The sequence below is a fragment of the Botryllus schlosseri genome, chromosome 13, assembly GCF_051294905.1.
Source record: "Botryllus schlosseri isolate E-star chromosome 13, Bs_hap1, whole genome shotgun sequence".
Taxonomy (NCBI): Eukaryota; Metazoa; Chordata; class Ascidiacea; order Stolidobranchia; family Styelidae; genus Botryllus; species Botryllus schlosseri.
Genome location: NC_137248.1, coordinates 5,459,137 through 5,482,954, shown reverse-complemented (window position 1 = coordinate 5,482,954; position 23,818 = coordinate 5,459,137). Strand labels below are relative to the sequence as shown.

General features: G+C 39.7%; 1 protein-coding gene across 2 annotated transcripts; it reads right to left on the bottom strand.

The window, feature by feature from the left end:
• Positions 1–1,075: 1,075 nt before the first annotated feature.
• On the bottom strand, positions 1,076–23,548 carry LOC145453608 (solute carrier family 12 member 9-like). Of its 2 annotated transcripts, XM_080331576.1 has the most exons (19): positions 23,355–23,548; positions 21,909–22,167; positions 20,938–21,085; positions 20,591–20,749; positions 20,197–20,318; positions 19,493–19,600; positions 18,384–18,495; positions 17,673–17,830; positions 17,399–17,606; positions 15,853–16,045; positions 12,978–13,113; positions 11,268–11,550; positions 10,165–10,378; positions 7,909–8,076; positions 5,725–5,889; positions 3,709–3,805; positions 3,166–3,213; positions 2,887–3,005; positions 1,076–1,722 (listed from the first exon to the last, which is right to left on the bottom strand). In XM_080331576.1, exons 1-19 carry the CDS (start codon positions 23,448–23,450, stop codon positions 1,537–1,539), a joined length of 2,979 nt encoding a protein of 992 aa, XP_080187702.1. In that variant the 5' UTR covers positions 23,451–23,548; the 3' UTR covers positions 1,076–1,536. The 2 variants fall into 2 exon arrangements, with proteins under 2 accessions (XP_080187702.1, XP_080187703.1); XM_080331577.1 differs by lacking the exon at positions 3,166–3,213 and having other exon boundaries at positions 23,355–23,547.
• Between the last annotated feature and the right edge of the window lie 270 nt (positions 23,549–23,818).

The following is a 23,818-nucleotide window of genomic DNA, read 5'->3' as shown; positions in this document are numbered from 1 at the left end:
CTATAATTTGCATCCCATGATGCGAAAGAATGCTTTTTCTGTCGAACATTGATACCTCTTGGGATACATACGAATCAAGCTTTCTGCACCGTCCGCATTGCTCAATTTGCATCTTTTTACAGTCCATGCGAACGATTTAGGACTGTTTTCAAAACTGCTTACTTACTTCAGTAGATTTAAAATCAATCAATCAAACCCACGACCTACCGCTCGAGAAGCCGGACGCATAACCATTACACTATCTCGCTCGGGCATGGGCTGAGAAAGGATAAATATTTGATGGTAATATGGGATACATGTTACTATTAATTACGGAATTCGTCCGTGGATCTGAAAAATTTTCGCGCTACGGTTCTATACCAAAACCGAGAACGGTCAATGCCAAGAATATAACGTACTGAGGAGGCGTCGTCAAGAAATTTATATATGAGAATCGACACCGAATGTGGCAAAGCCGTCATGCACACGACCTGTCTATAGACATAACATGCCTGCATTGCATTCTCGGTATTGACCGGACACCGGGCCACATTATCAACTAAGACTGGAAACTGTCCGCGGGCAGGACTAAATCCCCTCGCGGGCCGTATGTTGCCCGCCCCTGGGCTAAATGATAATGCATCTTCGGGTGGTCCAATTGTCATTAGTCACTATGCTGCATGCTGTTATTTCTTGAACCCCCAACAGAATTGTAAATTGTCGGTATAGCGGAAATATATTGTATCGCCAAAATGCACCATAAACACATTTCTTTCGCGAGGAGCACACGATTCCTGCTCAGATTTAGAAGGGCACTACTATATTCAAATCAAAAAATGAAGTCGCACTGAATTGCGCGGAGTGCGAAGAAAATTTCAAGATTAATAAAAATCTCTCAAAAATTCGGGAATGAATTCGTAATTTCAATTTGCAGGTCGACGGCCGCCAACACATACTAATTGAAATAGGTGTCGACGGCCGCACAAATTCCCTTCTAAGGCCGCAGGTTGCCCACCCCTGCTGTAGTACAACAGTTAGTCTAGCACCAATTTACAGTCTATCAACTTCTGTTGCGAGCTCAATACACCAGCGCAAGCCAACCACACATAATATTGTATTATGAATCAAAATGCGGGCAATAATAAAATAATGGAACAGTCTCGCCTGATCAATTCCACACAAATCGAGTACAATACTATGGGTGAGATACGCAAGAACCTTTACTGACACTTCCATACAGTAATATTGCATATAAAATTTCCTAACGAAAAAAATATGACAAACGTAAAGCAATATTACAATCGCATCGTCTCAGAACCAAGTCAAGAGAATAAAACGCAGACTTTAAAAGCATATACACTATTGCAAACCCTAAAAGAATTAAAATCTGGAAACTTCAGTTGTTACGTTAAAACTTCACACAGTCAAAACACCCCGCAATGCACGCATAAAACAAATGCAACGGGAGCCACGGGTAAAACGAAGTATCGACAGAATCGAGGAATAACAGACTCGAGAATGATGTCTATTACCATACTCAAAAGACGCGCATTTAAACTACAAAGTAGTTGAAACGACGTGAGACAGTCCGTGGATGAAAAAAGTCGGGCCCAAGTCCTGCGATATTGCAGTCAGCATCCTTAGATACTCGTGGTACGACGATTGTTCCGTCGGTGGCGCCGGTAGATAAAGAAACGTAACGGCAGTGTTGTCGGTATTGGCTTTTATTAAGTTGTTGGCATCCTATAAAGAGTCGTGAAAATTAGTAGCCATGTGCAACATTATTTTGGTGTAAAACTATGACTAGACGAGGTTTGTAGACTCTAACAGTGGCAATATAGCACTGAAACTATAATTTTCACTGATAAATAATAAATTTTGATGCGGAGGCCTATATTTTTGTTACTCGAAAAAATTGGCTAAAGTCAACACTGTTGATTATCCACTCAATTCGACTCAATACGTTGTGCCCAGCGAGTAAAGGTATCTATTACCATCATTAACAAAATCGAAATGCAGAAAGCTAATACTTAAAGGGGCACTGCGCTCTAAAAATGATGCGATCTCAAATTGAAGGGCAAAACGAAAAAAAACTTTGGCCGCAGCCATTTTCTTCAGAACACCACCGTAATGGAGCTGCAATTTTTTGAAATTTCCACAGGATCATCACGCTCCAGCAGTCACGCAGAGATCGAACTTTATATAGTTGTCAGTCGATGTTATGAAGGAAATATGTCGTTCACACCGAGGTGGTTTAGATACCACGTTCAACCGAAGATGTTCAGTCAGGAGATTTATGTCAAAATAGGCTGTATTCTATTTGTTTAGATGATGTCTAACAATGTTTTATACATAAACAATGTTTTATAAATAAGAATAGGGGATGATCTATTTCTGTCTTGAAGAAAATAGAATATACTAGGCCCATTTTTGACATAAATTTCCTGACTGAACATCTTCCGTTGAACGCGGTATCTAAACCACCTTGGCGTGTACGACATATTTCCTTCATAACATCGGCTGACAACTATGTAAAGTTCTATCTCTGCATGACTGCTCGAGCGTGATGGTTCTGTGGAAATTTCAATAAATTGCAGGTCCATTACGGTGGCGTTCTGAAGAAAATGGCTGCGGCCAAAGTTTTTGTTTTGTTTTGCCCTTTAATTTGAGACTACATCATTTTTAGAGCGCAGTGCTTCTTTAAGCTACAGAAACCATTGAAGTGTGAGTAGCCAAAAAGCAAACGGCTGGGTAAGTAGAGATTACGTACTCTACTTAAATACTGGGAATTAGTACAAGCAACTAGCTGCTGTACTAATCATTGCCTCATGTTGCATGTCTACTGAATACTTCTTGTTCTACATCAGGCATATAAATCGCTGCAATAAAATCTGGAACAATACTCACCGCTAAATACTGATTAATACTGTTATCATCTTCCCCAACGCTCGGGATATGCTTGGAATGTAAGTCTCGGGGTGCCTCGAAAAAGTTTGGTTCTGATGAGGTTCCTTGGTATTCGAAACCTTGTTTCAAAAAGAAATTGTAAATATGGAAAAACAGATTAATAAATATGCTAATACTTGAACAAATGATTCCACTTAATTTCGTGCATTGAAACAATTATTGGTACATGAAATACAATGTATGAATTATAATGGAGATTTGAAGAAACAATGACCCTACTTGAATTTATCCTTGGTATAATAATATCGTCAAAGTCATTTTCTGTTGCTGAAACACACAATATTGCAAGGATCAGCGTTGGCTTAGTTCATTGCTAGCAACAACAGATGCAAAAACTTCATTCTAACAATATTTCACTTACCAAAACTGTCAAGAGATGCCATTGATCAGATAAACTAGACATATCCTGGACTAGTTGACTTACCAGTATACCAGTCAGGACAGTTTGAGTTCATAAATTAAATTGTAAAGAGTCCACTGGACAGATGGAATATGGGTTTTGAATTGGTTTTCTAAAATAATTTGCATATGAACCCCTGAGACCATGAATTCTAGCTAGCATATTTTCAAAAACACAATGAATTTTGTATAGGAAACATACAATTTCAAAAACACAACCAACACTTCTAACCCACAACATTATTTCTGACCATCAGACAGGTTAGTGGCTGAAAACTGTTTTAAATAAGAGTTTTTAAGAAATACCACTGTTGCAAAAAGAAAAGTAAGACACAAGCATGAAATTGACAAGCATCACTTTACCTCCAGTTGGAGATGTATTTGGTGGGTGTATTAACGATGCATACTCCCACGGTACTCTGCGAATCTGCGCCTTTATTCTGACCGTGTTCAAAAAGTCCTGCAACGAAGAGGATCCAGCAAGTTACTCTGGTCTAATATTTGTTAGAATAAAATTTACACAAAATTGTAGTTGGTTAGACTAACACAATCATCTGATGGCTGTATGTGTATACCCTGTTCCTTATAGTCAGATAAAATAGTAATTATCGTGATAGGTTTTATCATGAAGTTACCAAAAATATGAAGAGGAAGAGCAAGACAAATATCTAGACCAGTGGTTCTCAACCGCCGGTCCGCGACGACATTCCTGCCGGTCCGCCAGGTATATTACAATTTTACACATTAATTTCAAGATGCAATGTCGAAGGCTTGTTCATTGATCAAATAAATGAAACATCAAATTTGAAACTTTTTCCAACATTTTTCAATTTCCTTTCGCGCTTTGCACGATTTAGTGTCCCTAAATGTCTTGCTGATTAGGTGCCCTTTTCCGAGAAATACGCATGATTTATACGCATTTCGGTGTCAGCCATTACCGCGCCATGACGTACCAACACGTAATGAAGCTTAGGTTAACATGGGACTCTGAACGATGGGCCAAAAATTCGGCCGCGAGAAAACCGCTTCAGCCGTGAATGATCGAAAATTTTCGCTATTGGCGCTGAGTAGAATCGATGTGCTCACAAGTACAGGTGAAAACATCCACCCAACTGTAGGGTCTGGGGGCGAAGCCTCCGGAAGTTTGGCTTATCGACCTGTGGGGGCCCCAATACCAATGTTTTCGGGGGTGGGCTGACGAAGTGTTTTTTCGGCCCGGATTTGCGGATGGCCGGTATAGCTGCTGTAATGTGTTTTCTTGCGGCCAGCATTGCATTCGTAGTTGCCAGAGTAGCCTGCATCTGGTGGCAGTGGACAATGAGCAAGGTAGCTTGACAAGGTGCTTGGTTCGACTCCGATACGTTTCTTCTCTCGATATTGTCAAAGAGAAGAATATTATTAGAGTTGGCGTGGTCGGTTAAATCCACGGCCTTCGGCGCGAAAGACTGTAAATGACTCTCGGCAGAAGAACGTTTATCTGAACAGGGCAATTTTACCTCGACTCGGCGGACTCACTACCATAATAGCACATAGATTAGGCTTACCATATTTCGGAAATGAAAAAAGAGGACACTTTTTCAGAAATTTCAGACAAGCAAAACTGGAGAAGAATTCTCAAAAACAGGTAAATTTCACCCGCTTCATGATCGGTTGACTAAAAAAAAAGGTCTTCTTTTCGCTCAGAGCTGAAATCACCACTTTTCCCTCCGAAATACCCGCCGGAGCTTCACTTCTGCGCTAATTTGCGGCATATCACTTGCAATTTCCTCTAAATCTGACCTAAATTTTCAAAAAAGAGGACAAAATCTCAAAAAAGAGGACAAAAGGGCGTCCTCCGAGGACACTTTCAAAAAAGTCAAAAAAGAGGACAAATCCTCTTAAAAGAGGACGTATGGTAAGCCTAACATAGATGCAATCATGTATATAATTAAATACGATCAAAATCCTCTAAATGTCGCTCTCTAGCACCATATAATGCAAAAAACGGTTGCATACTTACCATTTTGGCTTCATTTCAATTTTGAAAGTTCACCGGTCCGCTAGACATTTTTTTAAATTTTACCGGTCCGCGAGGTGAAAAAGGTTGAGAACCACTGATCTAGAACAGCAGGCTATTACTAAATCATGAGTGTTCTTGATCCAGATACCCAAAGTAAAACAGCGACATTGTCTACTTTCATATGACGGCGAGCTATGGGAATACAGGAAACAAAACTTATATTTTACTGTAGTAACTCAATAGAGAAAGACAGCCAATTTTGCTCAACACAAATCAATATTTTGGTCTTCCAGTACTTTGTTACATTGCTGATGCTAAAATTAGCAGAACTACATCCCACGACTAAAGGTCACAGCGTCTTTCTCAATAGAAACACTTACGTTCAATTCGTCTTCAATAGCGCAGTCGCCGATGCCCGTGCACAGCGTAATGCGCAACTTGCTATTCTTTTTCCAAAATGGCGTCATATTCAAAATGCAACCCATTTGCATCAAGAAAACGCTTGTGATGTCAAAGTGCGACGACATGGATTCCGGAATGCCGCACTAAAAGATACAAGCAAGATTGAAGACACACATGCAACCAGGTTTGGGATCAAGTCACTACCCTCGAGTTATCAGTAGGGTACAGGGGATATAAAGTATAATTACTTGAATCTGAGTAGAGAATTAGTTGTGATGATTCAAGTAGAGTGGCGAGAGAGAATTTTTTCGAGAACTGAGATTATACGCCATTTTTCCTCAAGGAATTATATCATCAACAATAATTATGGTTTCAATACTTAATCCCCAACCGCGATTTTTCATAGCACAGCCTCAAAAACATGCTGTGTACAATGTACATGTACAGTGTACAGCTACACACATTAATCACATTTTTGTGAATTAGCGATATCACACAGCATTATCACAAGATGCAATGAAAGAGGCATCTTCGAGCAAATGCCAAATCTTTATGTGGTGAAGAACTGGCATCATTTTCTTTGTGATGATATAAAAAGCATATTTGAACTTCCCACATCAATACTATTATGACGAATGCTCGACTCGAAGTCTAGTACTCGATTTGGAATCGAACCAACCAGGTAGTCGATTTTGCCCAGCCCCAGCCACACGTCATCCGTAGTCACCGTAAATTTTGACTTGGGTCTAGTAAAATCATCCAACACAAAATAGTTTAGTATTGATGACGTGGTCACTTTTCAGTGAGGTTGAGATGCTCAGAATGCTATTGCAAAGTAAAATATTTGGGCTGAGAGGCTGACAGTGAATTCGGCACTTGGTGAATTTGGCATTGGAAATGTACCGAAATAACTATTATTATTATTGCACCAATATTATGTTTGTTATATTCGAAAATCAACGTTTTACTGAATTTGAGCGTGAACTTGCTGAATTCGGCACTTGGTATGTATGTATCAATGTGTTCAGGTCAGGGATTAGGATTAGGTTACGGTAGGGGAAAGTCAGAGTTAGGATTTGGGTCCATCAAGTGTTGAATTGACCAAGAGCCGAATTCACTGGTAACCAGTGTTGGGATGACTCGAGTCATGACTTGACTCGAGTCACTTTGCTAAAATGACTTGACTTGACTCGGCGTGTCAGAAATGCGGATTGACTCGTGACTCGGAGCAAAATTCACGAGTCAATTTCAAGTCATCAAGCAATTGATGTCGATGAAATCACTCTTTCCTGCATATGGTCGGATTGTTCGCGAAACGCTGGTGTTACCCGTGAAAGCGACCAAACATTCAATGATCGTGCGTTTTACTGAACCTCCATTGTTCTCTCACAAATAAATTGACCACAAATGAAGTGATCGAAGCATACAGCTTACGCAAAATGGATATTTCTGCTCTCTGTTCTTATGCATTAACCAAACCTCTTGTTTTATTGAAATTGAATTCGAATATAGTTTATATAGTCCTCAACCATTGGCGCACGCTCGAATATGGTCATATCAATTTGTTAATGGGTAATGCATTGCATCTTATCAATTCGCTTCTCTAGTCTCTATTTTGGCTGGTAACTAAACTGAGGCTATGTAATTACTTACGTAGTTTAGTATTTCTAGGTATATGTGAGCGATACAGCGCCTTCTTGCTTGTATATTTGACTCTATATTCGTTCATCGGTTCAGAATCAATATCCACGCAATATGTATTTCAGACAGCTAGCAAAATGCAATGACGTAGGCATGCCTCATACGCCGAAAAGGCAACTTGACTTGAATTGTGACTTGACTTGACTCGAGTCACCTCCAAGAATCGAGTGACTTGACTTGACTCGAGTCACCTTCGAAAATCGATTGACTTGACTCGAGTCAAAATCTGCAATAACTCGAAATGACTCGTGACTCGAAGGTAGAGACTTGATCCCAACACTGCTGGTAACCAATATTTGATGCCTTAAGAATTCTTCAAAAATGTGACTCTGGGTCTCGAAATCATTTCATATTTGTCATATCTTGAGTCCAAATCAAGCCAAGTCGATAACTCGACTCGAGTCAAGCCATCACTCGAGTCATCCTAAAACTGAGACGAATTCGACAGAAACTTTACTCACCATCGTGCCGATGTCAAACGGACTCGGAGACTTTGGCTCCGGAAAAGATGCGCGCGTCGGTCTGGCTTGATTCTTACGCATGATAGGATGCAGAAAGTTAACGAGCCACACGTCAATGTAAAAAGCTTCACCGCTTTGCCGCCGCGAAACGATGTCTGTTTTGTCCAACTGGTAAAGACGGCAGAGCGTTACTGAGGCATAAAAGGAAACGTGAATGTTTGTGAAGGTGATTCGCTAGGAGCAATTTATGGCTGGCTGTTACCGCCGTACAACAAACACACCTATGTTAAACATTATTTTTAATGACTCCAACAAGCTACAAACAACACATTATATCACACAGACGTAAAGTTTTCATTTTATGATCATGAATTAAGGATAAATAAACGGATATATCGTAACGAGCTTGGGCTGCGCTGACACGCCGCTAGATGGGGAGCGAGTCGTAAATTTGGAAATATTAAACCGCAAACATGATACCACAGGTGGTCAGTAACGAGGTACTTGTACATTTCAAAGTACTCGAGTAGGATTTGACAAGTCGAATTACTTACTGGTGTGGTTATGTTTATAGTACTTTCACTTCAACTTGACAGTTTTTCAGCAGTCGTGTCATTTACTGTATTTGAAGAGAATGACTCGAGTCAAGTCGGGTCACCAAAAAAAGGGTTGTAATAACTCGAGTCACGGTTTATTGATGACTCGACTCGAGTCATTTTATCAAAATACGGAAATGACTCGAACCAAGTCATATGACTTGAGACGGCCAAGACCGACATTACATTGTAATTTCGAAGAATAGTAAAGTAACCACACTATTGGGATTTTGTCTATTGATACTGGTACTTGAATAAGCGGCCAGAAACTGCTAAAAGTGAGGAAAATCAGTATATTATAAATGCGAGCCATTCGATATCACCAAGCATAGTTATAAAAAGACTTTAACTGGAAACTGAGCACTCAACACGATGACTTGGACTCGAACTCGAGTCATAATACCACGAGTCGGACGCGACTTTCTGCCCGTTGACTCGGTGGCGAGTTGAAAATGACTCGACTTGACTCGAGTCAAAACTATAAAAGCGAGATTGACTTGTGACTTGAGCCTTGTGACATGATTACAACCCTGCCAAAAATCCCGAGTCGAGTCATGACTCGAGTCATTATAACCTTGCGATATAGCCAGCACCGTAACTGAATGGGCCTGTATTTTCAAAAATTGCGCTGATTTCGCAGAGCCGCCACCTTTGATCAACTGCGTGCAACCCCTTGACCAAATCTTCTTTATGAAATCACTTACTCAATTACTTCGTAGACCTTCATTTTCCGCTTCCACTTGAAATAGTTTTGTCACATCTTGGAAATCTCTACTTCTATTTGCAATTGACTAGAAATTTACAGCACTACTTCAACTTCTACTTGAATACAAATTCAATCACAAAGTAAGTAAGTAAAGAGAGTGATAACGTAAATTTCTACTGCACAAACAAAAGAAGCGATTACCCAGGGTTGTAATGACTCGAGTGATGACTCGACTCGAGTAAGACTCAAGTCTCGATTTTCTGATGACTCGACTTGATTTGAGTCATTTTCTCAAAATACGGAAATGACACTACTTGACTCAATCTGTGTATCACCTCGACATGGACTCGAGTCATTGCGCATGACTCGAGACTCAGACGGTCAAGATCGACATTTCATTGTAATTTCGAAGTACAGTACAGTAAAGTAACCACCTTGTTGGGATTTCGTCTATTGGTACTGGTACTTCAAAATGCGACCAGAAACTCTTAAAAGTGAGGAAAATTAATATATTCTAAATGCGAACCATTCAGAGTTATAAAAGTGGGATTAACAAGATTTTAACTGGAAACTGAGCAGTCAACACGATGACTTGGACTCGAGTCATAATACCATGACTCGGACTCGATCCTCTGCTCGCTGACTTCGACTCGGACTTGACTCGGTGGTGAATTGAAAATGACTCGACTTGACTCGAGTCAAAACTATAAAAGTGAGATTGCCTTGTGACTCGGAGCTTTATGACTTGGTTACAACCCTGCAATTACCAAGTAAAGAAAATGTAAGTATTCTAGGCCTAGTTTTGCATAAAAAACTGAAAACTTCTAAACAGAAATGAACGTTGTCAAAAAATCAGAACCACTAACTAGTGGAAGTAGGCAATGTAATGATGAGAGTACTCTGTTACTGACCACCTCTGCCCGCAAAGTCATCCATTCAAATTTAACAGCTTACTTTGTGAAAGTTTCTTCCCAGGCACACGTTTTTCCGTAGTTTGATTGCGTCGGCGATAATCTCGACGTACTCTTGCGCTTCCAGGCTCTTGTTCTCGACAACGTCGGCCGCGGTGAGTTTGTCGTCGACGCCGGGGAAATAATTGGCGGATTCCGTTGACGGCAGTCCTGGATAGGTCATGTCGTCCGACTGGGTCTTGGGACCGGAAGAGTTCCTAGGATGAGAGAGAGAACCTTTACCCAAGGAGATGTTGAAGTCAAGTCAATCATCTCAACCTGAGACTTAACAATCGGTCGAAAAATCACATAGGATCATACAAATATTTTCATACATTATCACAGTAAATTCCAATTGATATTGCCCAAGCTCAAAATGGACCGCTATGCGGCACGACCGATGTGACACCACGGCTCGAGTCACAATTTTTAGGTAACTCAACTTGTCTCGAGTCAATTTGTGTATTGACTCGACTTGTACTCGAGTCATTGTATATGACTCGAACCAAGTCATACGACTCGAGACTAGGACGGCCAAGACCGACATTTCATTGTAGATTTGAAGAAAAGTAAAGTCACCACGTTATTGGGATTTCGTCTATCAGCCCTGATACTTGAAAAATAGGACCAGAAATTGGTGGGACTGAGGAAAATTATTACATTATGAATGCTAGCCATTCTATATCACTCGAGCAGAGTTGAAAAAGTGGGTTGCAGCGTATTGACCTCAAAACTAACAAGTGAACACATTGACTTGGACTCGAACTCGAGTCACAACAAAATGACTCGGACTGGTTACTCTACTCACTGACTTGACTCGGTGGTGAATTTAAAATGACTCGACTTGACTCAAGTGCAAACTATAAAAGTGAGACTGACTTGTGACTCGCAACCTTGTGACTTGGTTACAACCCTGGTTTTCAGACCTTTTATGTTCTTCTTCCCTCAAAGTAGTTTTGAAATGTCTCGAAAGTTCCTACTTTTACTTGTAGTTGAGTAGAAATTCAAGGCGTTACTTATACTTCTACTTAAGTAGCAACGCTGACTACTATCTATCGTTATATGCGGCTTCCGCATTTGAGTTACACTGAAATTGTTGTCACTCACTCAGTTCTCGGCTTGAAAACTTTCATTTTATCGAAGCTATTCGTCGGCGGCGAATCGTCGTAAAAGCCCAACACCAACGTATTTGGCTTCATTCCGCCCAGCCCCGACAACCTTAGGAGATGTTCCGTCCCCTCCCTCACCGACGGACAAAGCGTGAGCTCCACAAACGCTTTCACCCCCAATTCCGACACCAGGTTGGTCCAATGCAGGTATTGAGCTTGGAGGATGTCCCTCGGCATGTCTGACAAGCGGCCCGGGCTTACGTGACCGAGTACGTATAGACCTGAAAATATTGTTGCTGTATGAAGTACTGAAATCAATGTAATTTCTGTTCATCCCCTGACACATTTGTTACTATGCAATTCAGAAAAATAGCCATTTTCCTGCGAAAGCAGCACACTGTGCAAGTGAACGGTAAAGCAAGCGCCATTACTATCACAGTTTCACATTATGTAGACAAAGACAACAACAATTACATTATCAGAGAGCTGGGGTTGGCATCATATGGAACAATCGATTGATGAGATCAATTGTAATACAGACGGCACTTCCGGTATCATCATATGTAATTGCGTTGTTAACGTAGATACGGCTACTTTTCGAAATAATATCACTTGCCGATAATAACATTTACGGTGACTACAAGGATGATTTGCACCTCGATGATCATCGCCCGTCGGGATAAAATGGGCCGAACGTGGATTACGATTTTCAAGGATGGGACAGGGACAACAATGTGCATGACCGCTCACACTCTTTTGCGAATGGACCAGGGTTGTAACCAAGTCACAAGTCAGTCTTACTTTCATAGTTTTGACTCGAGTCAAATCTAGTCATTTTCAATACATCACCGAGTTTAGTATCACTGTTTAGTTTCAAGTTCAAGTCGTGTTGAACCCGCTTTTTACAACTCTGCTACTTTCCTCATTCTTAACAGTTTCTGGCCCTAATCATGTCCGAGGATGGGTAATGATCGCGGAAATGCCAATAATTTGGTGACTTTACTATTCCTAGAAGTTACAATGACTGTCTCGGCCGTCCCGAGTCTCGCGTCATATGAATTGGTCCAGTCATTTTTACTATTAAGGAACTCATGACTCGAGTCATTACAACCCTGGAATGGACACTCTGACAGTAACGCGGTAACAAGCTTGTTAATTTAAAATTTCTTTTGTATGATGAAATCAGTGAATTAAGATCATAATTACATTTAATACTAAACATAAGGGATAATTATTCCATGATTTGAGTCGAGTTTGAACGTAAAATATTTTGATTGAAAGTTAATCATGCAACTATTACCTCGTAAAGTCATAAAATATTGAAAAAACCCGTCACGTTACCAGATCGGACACCGACAATTGCTTTTAATTTCTCGCGACATCATAATATGTTGCTTATTAAGTTGTGTTGCAGACACGTTGTCACCGATTATGTAGATATCAGATCACGGTGGGAAAAGGATGATATTTTACAATTCAACTATTGTATAAAATCAGAAAAGGAGTGTCATATTGGATTTATGATGAGCATAAATTTTGAAATATTCTTGTGACCCCCTTCAGCTATCTGGAATCAGAACATAATGGTGCAGATAGGGTTGGGAGCGGGATTGTAAAACTGACCATTTGAACGTTTACAAATCAGAATTTGCAAATATTTAGTGACAAATACCAGGTAAATTTCTCCGGAGATGCAGAGAGGGAGTACCTGATTTTTTGATGGAATTGATAAAGTCGATCATTTCGCAGCAAGTACGTGGGTTTTTAACCATCAGCAAGATTTGAGGCCTCCAAAATTTCACGTGCTCCTTCCGTACGTCCAGCATCAGAAGATACTTGCGAACCTAAATGACACTGAGCCATAAACGAAAAGGAAATTGCACAACATTTACGACACTATCGTAAAGCATTTTGATTTGCAACCTTGGAGTCTTAAAGACGAGACGTTTAATTTCGGAATTATTTCATCCTAGTGAATTTATGTGATTGCAACATCTCACATTTGAAATTTGTAAAAATAGAATCATTGTTTGCCAAACAGGCAAGATATATATGCTTTGAGGCAACTTTGCAAATACCAAAATCGACGCGTAGTCGTACCTCATGTGAAATGTTCAACGTTACAAAGCTAACAGCAACCATTTCCTTCTATGTTACACTAACTTTGTAACAATGGAGTGACCTGGTAAACAAACCAGGTGAAACGGAAGACAATACAACAATATTGAATGCAACCAATGTCATATGTTCCACAGTAGCATTATCCTACAACAGCCGCTCGCTTACAATGGCTTCATCACATTATTGCTATGTGTGTCTCTGAAAAATGTCTCCTCGGTATGACCTTAATTGAGTAAAGTCATGACCCATGATCGGGACCAGGGGCGTAGCCAGCCGAAAAAAAACGGGGGATATTTATTAAAACGGGGGATATTTTTTGAAAAGATGATATTCGTTATGCTAACCACTTTATTGCGGTTTAATACACACAAATGCCGATACCACAAGGGTAAGATAATCTCGTTTGTGTTTACGTCTTTATACACATGAACATTTGCCAGTTATCTTGAAATATAGCTCTATTATGCGCAGTCGCATGCTACAGTAACAAACGGAAGGCGCTTTTGCCTTGCGCGCCACTATTTGCCGACAGCGAGTTTCATGCGCGCGGATCTTGATACAAAGCGCGCTCGAATCATGACTCAACGCAGCAGGTGATCGATGACCACCTCGCAAATCACAATCAGATGGAAGTAGCAAACAAATTTCGATGACAGCGAGGTATCTTGACCTTAATTACCAAAGCGAGGATGTAATCACGAAAGTGCGCGCAGATCATATTACAGCACAGTGGAAGATCTCTCCATTTTGCGCTCAAAGACGAACACTCGAACAGTGAAGACACGCAAATGAATTATAGTCTGTTGCCGTTTGATACAAACAATCTGGATTAATTGTGTTTTAAATCAATATGATTTTTACTGTCTGCCAAGATGGTATAGTATTTTTGGTGTGTGGAGATGGTAAAGACTAATTACCGGTCGAGCTTGTGCGATTGCATTGTGAATAACAGTGGCCTGGCGCAGGCTTAGGCTCGCAATCAAAATGCATTCCTAAACGCGTTTGCGGTGTAGAAGTGACAATCGCGAATTGTCGAGGCCAAGACTATAACGTCTGGTCATTACAATAGCACATCGAGTAGCACTATCACGCGCCGCGAGTCACAGAGCGGCCTAATTTTTCCTAGCCTCCAATGTTTTACTATGGCCAAGCGCGTTATAACAGGACAGTCAACGGATGCGCCAGAGGCCTGAGACACGAAACGGCTGGTGATCTGGAAACGCACACACAGCAACCGAACTAAATGATCGCAAATTGGATCAATACATAATAGATTCCATACAGAACATTTGATTAGTACGATCTGTTTTGGTACTGTAGGGATCTGCTATCTCTAATGATACAAGCCTAGCGCGCATGTTCTAAACGTTTGTTGACAATACACTGTCAAACACGAAAACCAACTCGCCCGGCATCGAATTTTAATGCGAGTGTTATTGTTACTATGACTTCTGGTTCTGTAACTGGATAATATCGTTCAGACGAGACGGGAGAGCCATGTGAGATGCGTTTTTCGGGCATCCGTGGACGATAGAACAATATGAGAAAAAGGCATCACCGCACTGCATTGTCTGATTGATCGATGGCGTGATGATGCCGCGCGGCAATTAGGGGATTATCGAATTAGAACAAGAAATATTAGATCAATGGAAATATATGTAAGACGGGGGGTATTTCGAGCTTGGAAACGGGGGGTATCGGACACCGATTACCCCCCCCCCTGTCTACGCCACTGATCGGGACACTTCTCTAGTGTTGAAAAAATACTAACAAAGTGCTTCTACTTTTTGGAGTACTAAAGTAGATCTCGCCTATTGGTACTGCATATGAAAGTGGTTATGTTTGTACATGTCTTCAACTTCTACTCAGCAGTAGTTAGGCAAACCTAATTACTTTTACACTTTGAATTTTGTGAAGTACACAGTAGTTTTGTGTTTGATTATCATACCAAATGGGCAAAATAACCCCCACATCACAGTAAAGGAATAATTTTTTTTTAAATCACGGTCATTTATAGTGTCAAGTCATTTTGAGCTAGTTGAGACGATGCAGCCCGGGGTAATTTCAGAGTATCTCCTTATAATTTACTGCTAGAACTTTTTTTAACTTCTTATTAGGAAATGACGTTATTTATTTTTGTCCTTGATGTTTTTGTGGCATATACACCGACTCATGATATACATACACACGATCTGTGCATACCATGAGTGCATGATGTGCATATGGCGCTGGACAAGGAAGATGCAGACATAGCCTTGTAAGGCTTTTCAAGTCTTGCAGTACTCCTCCATGCAATCCTGGTAATGCAGAGCAGTGAAGTCACGGATACCAGTGTTACTAATCAGGTCTTTCTGGTCTGACCTGGCCTCGGTTTGAACCCACGACCTACCGATCAAGAAGCCGGACGCTTCACCATTACGCTATGTTGTCCGTCAGTAGTGCAAATCCAAAATCTTACCAACCTGGTGGAAAATCAGAGCTTGGCTAATGTATCCCCACGAAGAAGTAGGCACCCGGTAATGGATAACGATCACGAGAATCACAAGAACCACAATACTGATCGAGGTGTATATCGGCGCGATAAGGAACATCATAACAACGCAGGCAAGCATACCCAGCAAACACGTGTGCCAGGAAAAGTACTTGAACGTAGGCCTGCAACAGGAATAGTACAGGTTATCTTACTGCGCATTCTAATTGGAGGATTTATGATCAGAGTGTGCCAATTACGATTAGAGAGTACCAATTAACTGCATCGTTGGCGAAAGGTTGGTGCAGCATCACAGCACATTGTGATATTAAAAATAGTAGTATTATGAAAATATGTACAAGCGAATGAACAAATTACGATGTGAGATGCCTATGTTTGAACAATGCATCAAATTTAACTCAAGCAGGCTCAATTAGACTACAAGTTATGTCAAGTGGTTTTGATAGAGTTCTATTTGAATCTGTACTTGGGCTCGACTTTTCATCATCATTACTACCTCTTCCCAAAGGATGTCAGTGATTTTATTTCGTTCATTTATGGAAGTAGGCTACTGAGAATTCAGGTTTCAATATAAAAAATACAAATAAATTGCAGAAAGGAGTGAAATTTTAAGGCTTCTACATCAGGGATGTACAACATGCGGGTTTCGGAATGTCTGTGCAGCAATCGAAATTAGTTTCTTCATTAGTCCCGACTAGTAGGCCTACATCTGATCTAAGTCCAAATGGACAGAAATAATGATATATATATGCAAATACAGACTTTGCATGTGGATTTTAAATACATACTGGATTACTGGTATAAAATTTGTTAGATAAATTGAAAAGCGCAATTTGCCAACAAGTATTCACCATTATACTGAATTTCATTGATTAATCTCGCCATCACCGTTACCAACTCCTAATGAGATGGTAGGTCTCGCTTCTTAGACAGATAGCCTATGCGCGCCACATTTATATCTGGGTCACTTGCCAAATAGGTTGCGAGCTATTGTTTTACATTGGCAGCCCCTGATAATTGGCGTGTACACTTGAGTAAAATAGTATTCAACTAGATGTAGTGATCCAGTCAAATCAGTTGATAGCATGATATGAATTGCTATCATTTTCGAAGTGACAGGCAGGCGATATATCAGCTCAGCAATCGCCAAAAGATGTGAACCGATATTAACATTCCGCGCCGCCTTCAACGACTTCCCGATTGCATTTTGCAAGGTAGCACTAAGTGCCTCGTAAGCATTTTAGCACGTGACAATTACAGGTTTTAAGAGCGACGAAATGATCTTAAAAAATAGAATACATCGCAGGCCAGTGTATGCAGAGCGTTGAACTCACTACCGATACAGATCGGCCAATACATTACGTCAACAGGATATCACGCCTAGCTATGAAAGCATTTTGAATGCGTAGGAAGGAAATATGAAGAAGCATACCGCTACGCATTCAACATTCACATCACAGTGAATAACGTGACTTCATGCGGCATGAATAATAAAACATTTATGGAGCGAGACTCACCGAAAGTTTGGCGCGGACGCCCACTCCAACGCGAGGCACGCCAAATCGACGGCGGCATACGCGAATAGAAAGAATACAGTGACAATCGGGGCGATCGTGCTGACTTTTTGCATTAGCAGCAAAATTTGTATCAGCAACCACGTGACTGTGACCGAGACGTACGGATTTCCCGTTCTTGTCGTTTTTGTGACAGGTCGCAAAAGGATCCCTTCAAAGTGGAAATGTCGCGTTAAGAATCACGATCGCAGCAAGACTTGAAATTACTTATTCTTACCGAAAAGTTCGTCCCGGGCTAGAGCCAGCAATATTCTAGACGCCCCGATAATTTGACTTAAAATTGCTGACGTTGTGGAGGCGAAAATTCCGATCACAACGAAAGGCGACCAAGCGTTTATGCTGACCAGAAAAGTGTAGCTGCACTGCAGGATGTCCCTGAATACATAACACAGATGAAAAAAAAAGACTAATCAAATTCAAAAAGATTTCCACAAAATTCCTAATTTCCATTAAAATCATAGGCCTATAGCATATTATACCCAAAATTGCAAGGATCGGGATCATTTTACATTATATAAAATTATTTTATTATGTAGACTATTTTCTTCCGGTAGTGAGTAGAAGATGAATTTTCGCCATTCAAACTCTAAAAAAAACAATTAATTAGATAACAGTAATTGCTACATTCTGTTTGCATTCACTAAAGTTTGAACATTTATTTTCAATTGGGTAGCAGTGCAAGTTGCAAACGCAATCTGTGAATTGAAGAATCCACAAATGACGATGATGGCTTCATAAATGCTATACAATTAAATACAAAATGTGGCATTGTCGATAACTCTGTAAATATTGTAAATTTGTTAACGTGAATAGACACATAGAAGATGTAATTTAATGCAAGTTAAAAATATGCTTCAAAATAGCTTGGTAGTGATTTTGTATCTAATGAAGCTATGTTTTCACAAAGCAGGTACAAAATTTAACTTACCTTGGTGTAGAAGCGGCAATCATGATCATCAGAATAAAATATATGAAGCACGTGATGAGGCAGGCCAGGATTGTTCCTAGCGGAATGGCTTTGCTTGGATTCTTTAATTCTCCTTCAAAAGGATCAGACAATCAGGGCGTGTTGACACGTTCAATGGATCACATGCAACATATCAACAGATAACCACCTGCTTGGCTGTAGCATTTGCATAAAATATCAGGAAATAGAACTAATTTAAGCGAAATATGATCGAGTGTGATGCATTGATGCGGAGAGAATAAAATAACTCCATAAACAACAAGTGCTTGAAGCCGATATCAAATACATAATGGAACTCGATTCCTTTTTCGCATTGAATAATAATAACAGACTGCATGAGAGGATATGACTTTGCAATATTACTGGCCAGCAAACTCACAACCTGCGCAAATACGTCTGTGATAACAGGAAATAGCCTATTTAATATGGGCGCAAGCCCGTTGATTTCCATAATCAGATTTCATAGAAAGGTGTAAGTAAATATAGGAAACTAGCTTCATCTCTTGAAAAATGACAATCATTTTACACAATCTTACATCAAGAAGACTTCCAATTTTCAACTTTTCATTAGCAAGCTTAAGTTCCAAGTTCAAGTTTTATCATACATCATTTTCTGTTAAGTAGAGATTTGGTTAAATTTGCTATGTATGTGTAGCCAAAAATACGCTGATTATGCTTCATAGGGAAATGATATACGCATTAGTAAACAATATCATTTGTACATTTACCCGGAGTAATAATAGTAATTGGATATTTCCAAAATCAAATATTTAGACTGGCTGTCATCCAAGTACATCATCAAACTCATAAATAAGCTGGTTTTAGTAATCTCCGATTGGAGAAATTTTGAAGTGTTTAATCTACTAGCATGTGTCGTCTTAACAACAGCAATATTTTGCAGGTGGAATTTACAAAATATAATCAGTCGATTGGAATGCAACGAATATGATACTCGATCGAATATTCTGCACTAAATCTATGATTTAAAATAACAGAACATTTGAACTCGACAGCCGGATGTCCGAGATCATAGCAACGGCTTAAATTTACTACATAAAAAATCATCGCACCTGACATATTTGCGCCGGCGTTGATCCCGATGCATCCATTGAAGAATACAGCAAACACAGAAACAAAATCCTGACTTTTAAGATTTGTGTAATCGATGGTATAGTTGGCTGTATGAAAAATAAATAGCTGAAACCAGGACCAGTCACCAATGACATTCAGGAAATCAGAGGGCAATTAGCATATAATATTGTGTGTCGGACAGGAGTGGGATCATAAGGGATCAAAGGTAAGATAGATCGATTGAATTTGCGAAAATATATCAAGACAACATTTACTATTGTAAAATGTGTCAGTGTAAGACACAAAATGACTAGCGATGCCTCACAAAGAAGCAAATAAAAAATATTTGCTGTGCCAGTGAATCAGAAGATACGTTATTAATTTTTTAAGCACAAGTATTTTAAAATCTAGTGAATAAACAATTCTACTAAAAAATTTGTCAAAATCATTTGTACAAGTAGAGAGATCGACTATATAGTATAATATTTGAGTAGAAGTACCGTGCATCATTATTGGCTAGTGAAGCACTGTGATGATATTTAGAGGCACGGCACTAGAAATGCAGCTTGCCTGTATTCACTGTAACTCATGTGACACTATACTATTACGTAATAATACGGACGTAGGCAGGCACAGATCAATATGCAACTGTGCAACATAATTTTAATGGCAAATAAAAATGAAACAGCAGATTTCGTAATACCTCCCACACTATCTTTGAGAGTCGTGTCATTGAGTCCAGTATATGTCACATTGGTATGGTTGCAAGTAGACAGTGGTGAATCACTATCGAATTCAAACTGAAATGGCTTTTTCACAAAGAAGCTGAAACAAAAGCATACAGATAGCAGCTTCCATATCTTTACATCACTTCAGCCAAACAACTGTGATTCATATTGATAGCCAAATTGGCAACATTCCAAACACTTGTCTCACGATATCACGAGTTGCAGAAAGCACTGCCGGTGGTGGAAATGAGATTAAACTATCATCAGCATATGGGAAGCCCAGCATGAATTTCATAAATTTAAGAATTTAAAACTATCTGCAAATACCGATAAGATAAGTGAAGTCATAAAACCCATCTTAGATCTTACCTTACGATCACCGATACCACCGACGTGATGACAATTAAAAAAATGAAAAAAGTGGCCTTGGCGTAGATGTTTGCACCGACAAGGCACACCAAAAAACAAAGAAAAAGCACGGCCGATCCATATCCAAATTGGTACCATTTCCCATCTGGAAAAATACCCCTAAAATGTGAAAAATTTCATGATCAGTCAGTAGGGAGCACAGCCAGCTAGTGGGCTCACGTTCATACTCGAATATATCATTATTATTTAATGTTTATCACCATAACATCCTTACGATATTGCAATGAGAATACAACAAATTTTTGCCATAATCATTCCCAGCTATTACCCCACTTTCGTGACCTTACTCGACTAATTCTCCGGAAGGTCCAAAGTAGGCGAGCATCGCTTCGACAATACCGAACACGTACAAAGCCGCAGATGCAACGTTGGCCAAGAAAAACATGAGACCGATAGCCCCGCCGAATTCAGGACCCAAAGCTCTGCTTATCATAACTGCAAATTTTTGGTGTCAAGGAATCCACAAGACGTAATGTTAGAAATATTATCGGTAAAAATATAAAATTAAAGACAAAAATTACCCGTAAAACATATCTTGATCGGACACCTTGTGGTTTGGATCATTTATGATAGAGGGGAGGACTTCAATCGTGTAAAAATGCCCTGAGATACACTATGCACAAATAAGCTAACAGTGCATGACTCTGCAATAGGAGTCACATCAACATAACATTGAATCACTCCTTTACTAACAGGGCTCACATAAATCCAGATAAGATTGCATAATATTTTCATTTCATGTGAATTGATCTACAAAGTTCTGTAGCTATGGCTAGTATCTCGATGATTCAAGCATGCTGCCATAAAACAGTGAATAGTATCACTAACATTATCCTGAATCACTAGGAGCAAAGGAGTAGGTGTAACTCCACTTCATAGACTGATATATTTTCAGACAAGAACATTCACAACAAGTATGTCAATCACAGTACACGTGCCATGCGTTGAACCATAATAAATCCATTAATTGGTATGCTAGATATCAAATCTAGATGAAAAATCGTCAATTAACAATGTTGATAAGATGACACTGTCTCACAATGGACATAATAATGATAATAGTCATGTGACCCAAGTTGAGCTTTCAAAGTTTGGATAAACTGCTGCCAAGCCAAAAGACTCAAAATTCCATGACACCTCACAACACAGTCATTGAAGCTGGGTGATTTACAGTGCTAAAAACAGCGATGTCAGATTGAAATATAGAAAAATATTCAGTAATCTCAATGATGCAATGAATATCACTTTGAAAGGATACAATATGCTCCACCACCTTCAACCGCTCCATTCGTAGAGATGGCACACACTGATAACACCGTCAGTGCAATGATAACGTAAGACAGGAACAGTATAATAATGGACTGTGTAAGACCCGCTTGACCAACAATGAAGCCCATACGAAGGAAAAGAATCACGCTGAACATAGACAGGACACAGGGCACTACAACTCCAAAGAAAGTAGACAATTTCCGGGCATCCTGCTCGTTGTTATTCATTTGCTCCGAGTTCCAGTCCGTCTAAACATAAGGTTTAAATTACATTGTCATCAACAGTAATATAGCGACTGTTGCAATGCCTATAGGTTGGCTGTAATTTGTGACGCCACCTGTAGGCCTAATTTATATCTTCGTGAAATAGGCCTACATCCTCTGATGTTAGCTACACAAGGTCAATTTTTGATACAATACCATTACAATAACTTAGAATTTGTTGGTTTTCATTCAGCGGAAATTACATCGAGTGGAAGAGTTCTACAATCCAAGCCTTTCAATTAAATACACTTTGCAAATTTAACGATGAACTATTTCAATTTAATACAATATTAACTCTCTGAGTGACGTATGATTAAGTATATCAATTACCAACTGAATTAAGATACGTGGACCACATTCCTAAATAGCACCAAGTCCTGAAAATGATGATGAAATCTCAGCAAATTTGACGCCATTAAATGCATGTGAAGAGCGAGTTCCATCCTTGACATAACTGCCTGTTCCAACTTATCGGTCTATTCATTGCAAAATTTTACAAAAATGCCATTATTATGGGATGTGATGGTGCAGCAAGTGAAATAATGCACAAATATAACAATCCCGGTTATTGTCAGCTATCCCAGATATTAATTTTCTAACTAGTCGGAAGCCATGAAGACTCTAAAGGTATAAGTGTTATCCTCACGGCCAGAGTCATTTCATATGCACCGTGCCCTGCAGTGTACACTAATTACAGAACTGACCGGAATTTGATCCCATCACTAATTTAAGTGCAGGGAAACACATTTCAAAGCAATAAGAATGATGGATCTGATGTTTACAGGGATCAGTCAGAATGAAGGTCTGTATAGCGAAAATAATCAATCATCAGTGCTGAAGATATATCTGAATGAGGACTGTTCCGTTTTTCTAAGTATAACCTGGATACAAGTTTTGTCATTAATTTATCATTCACCGAATATGGTCAAATGCAATGTCTTTTTGCTATGTTGGTGTGTTCAAATATTTTTTGACTTTGGAGCCAGAGGGGAATTGGTGGCAAACGTCACGCGCAACTTTATATTTATATTCCTTATTTATTCTATGGAAGAAACCCTTCTGTCACGCGTAACTTATTGACGAAAACAACCACTGATTCCAGTCTGGCTTTGAACAATCAATAAAAAAAAATGAAATAAACTTCGTTTATCCTATTAAGTTGTGATTATTACCCCATTTCGCCCCGTGGCGACGGAACTAGGCGCGTCTTCCACACTTTTTACATCCGGAACGACTAAATGCTCCTTCTCTGTCCCTGTCTTTCCCATTTTCGGTGTGAAATATCAAGATCTTCTTCTATCAAGATATCTATATTCCCACGGTACAGGTAGACTACGCCAACATCTAAACAGCTCCGGAACGAATGAAACAAAATTGAAACATATGGTATTATATATCTGTCGTGATTGATGAACCATCAACCATATGAGATATGACTAACTACAGTATTTACATTGGTTAAGTCAGTGCTACATGAGTGCAAGTCCTGCTTGTATTTTGTAGCTGTATGCTTGAGTGATTTTGCTTCACACTTTGCAGATATCACAAATAAACAACTTTGCGAACACTAGATGGCGCTCAACAGCTGTTGGAGAATGCCGAACGACCAGTTGCGGCATCCACCTCGTTTAGTGCC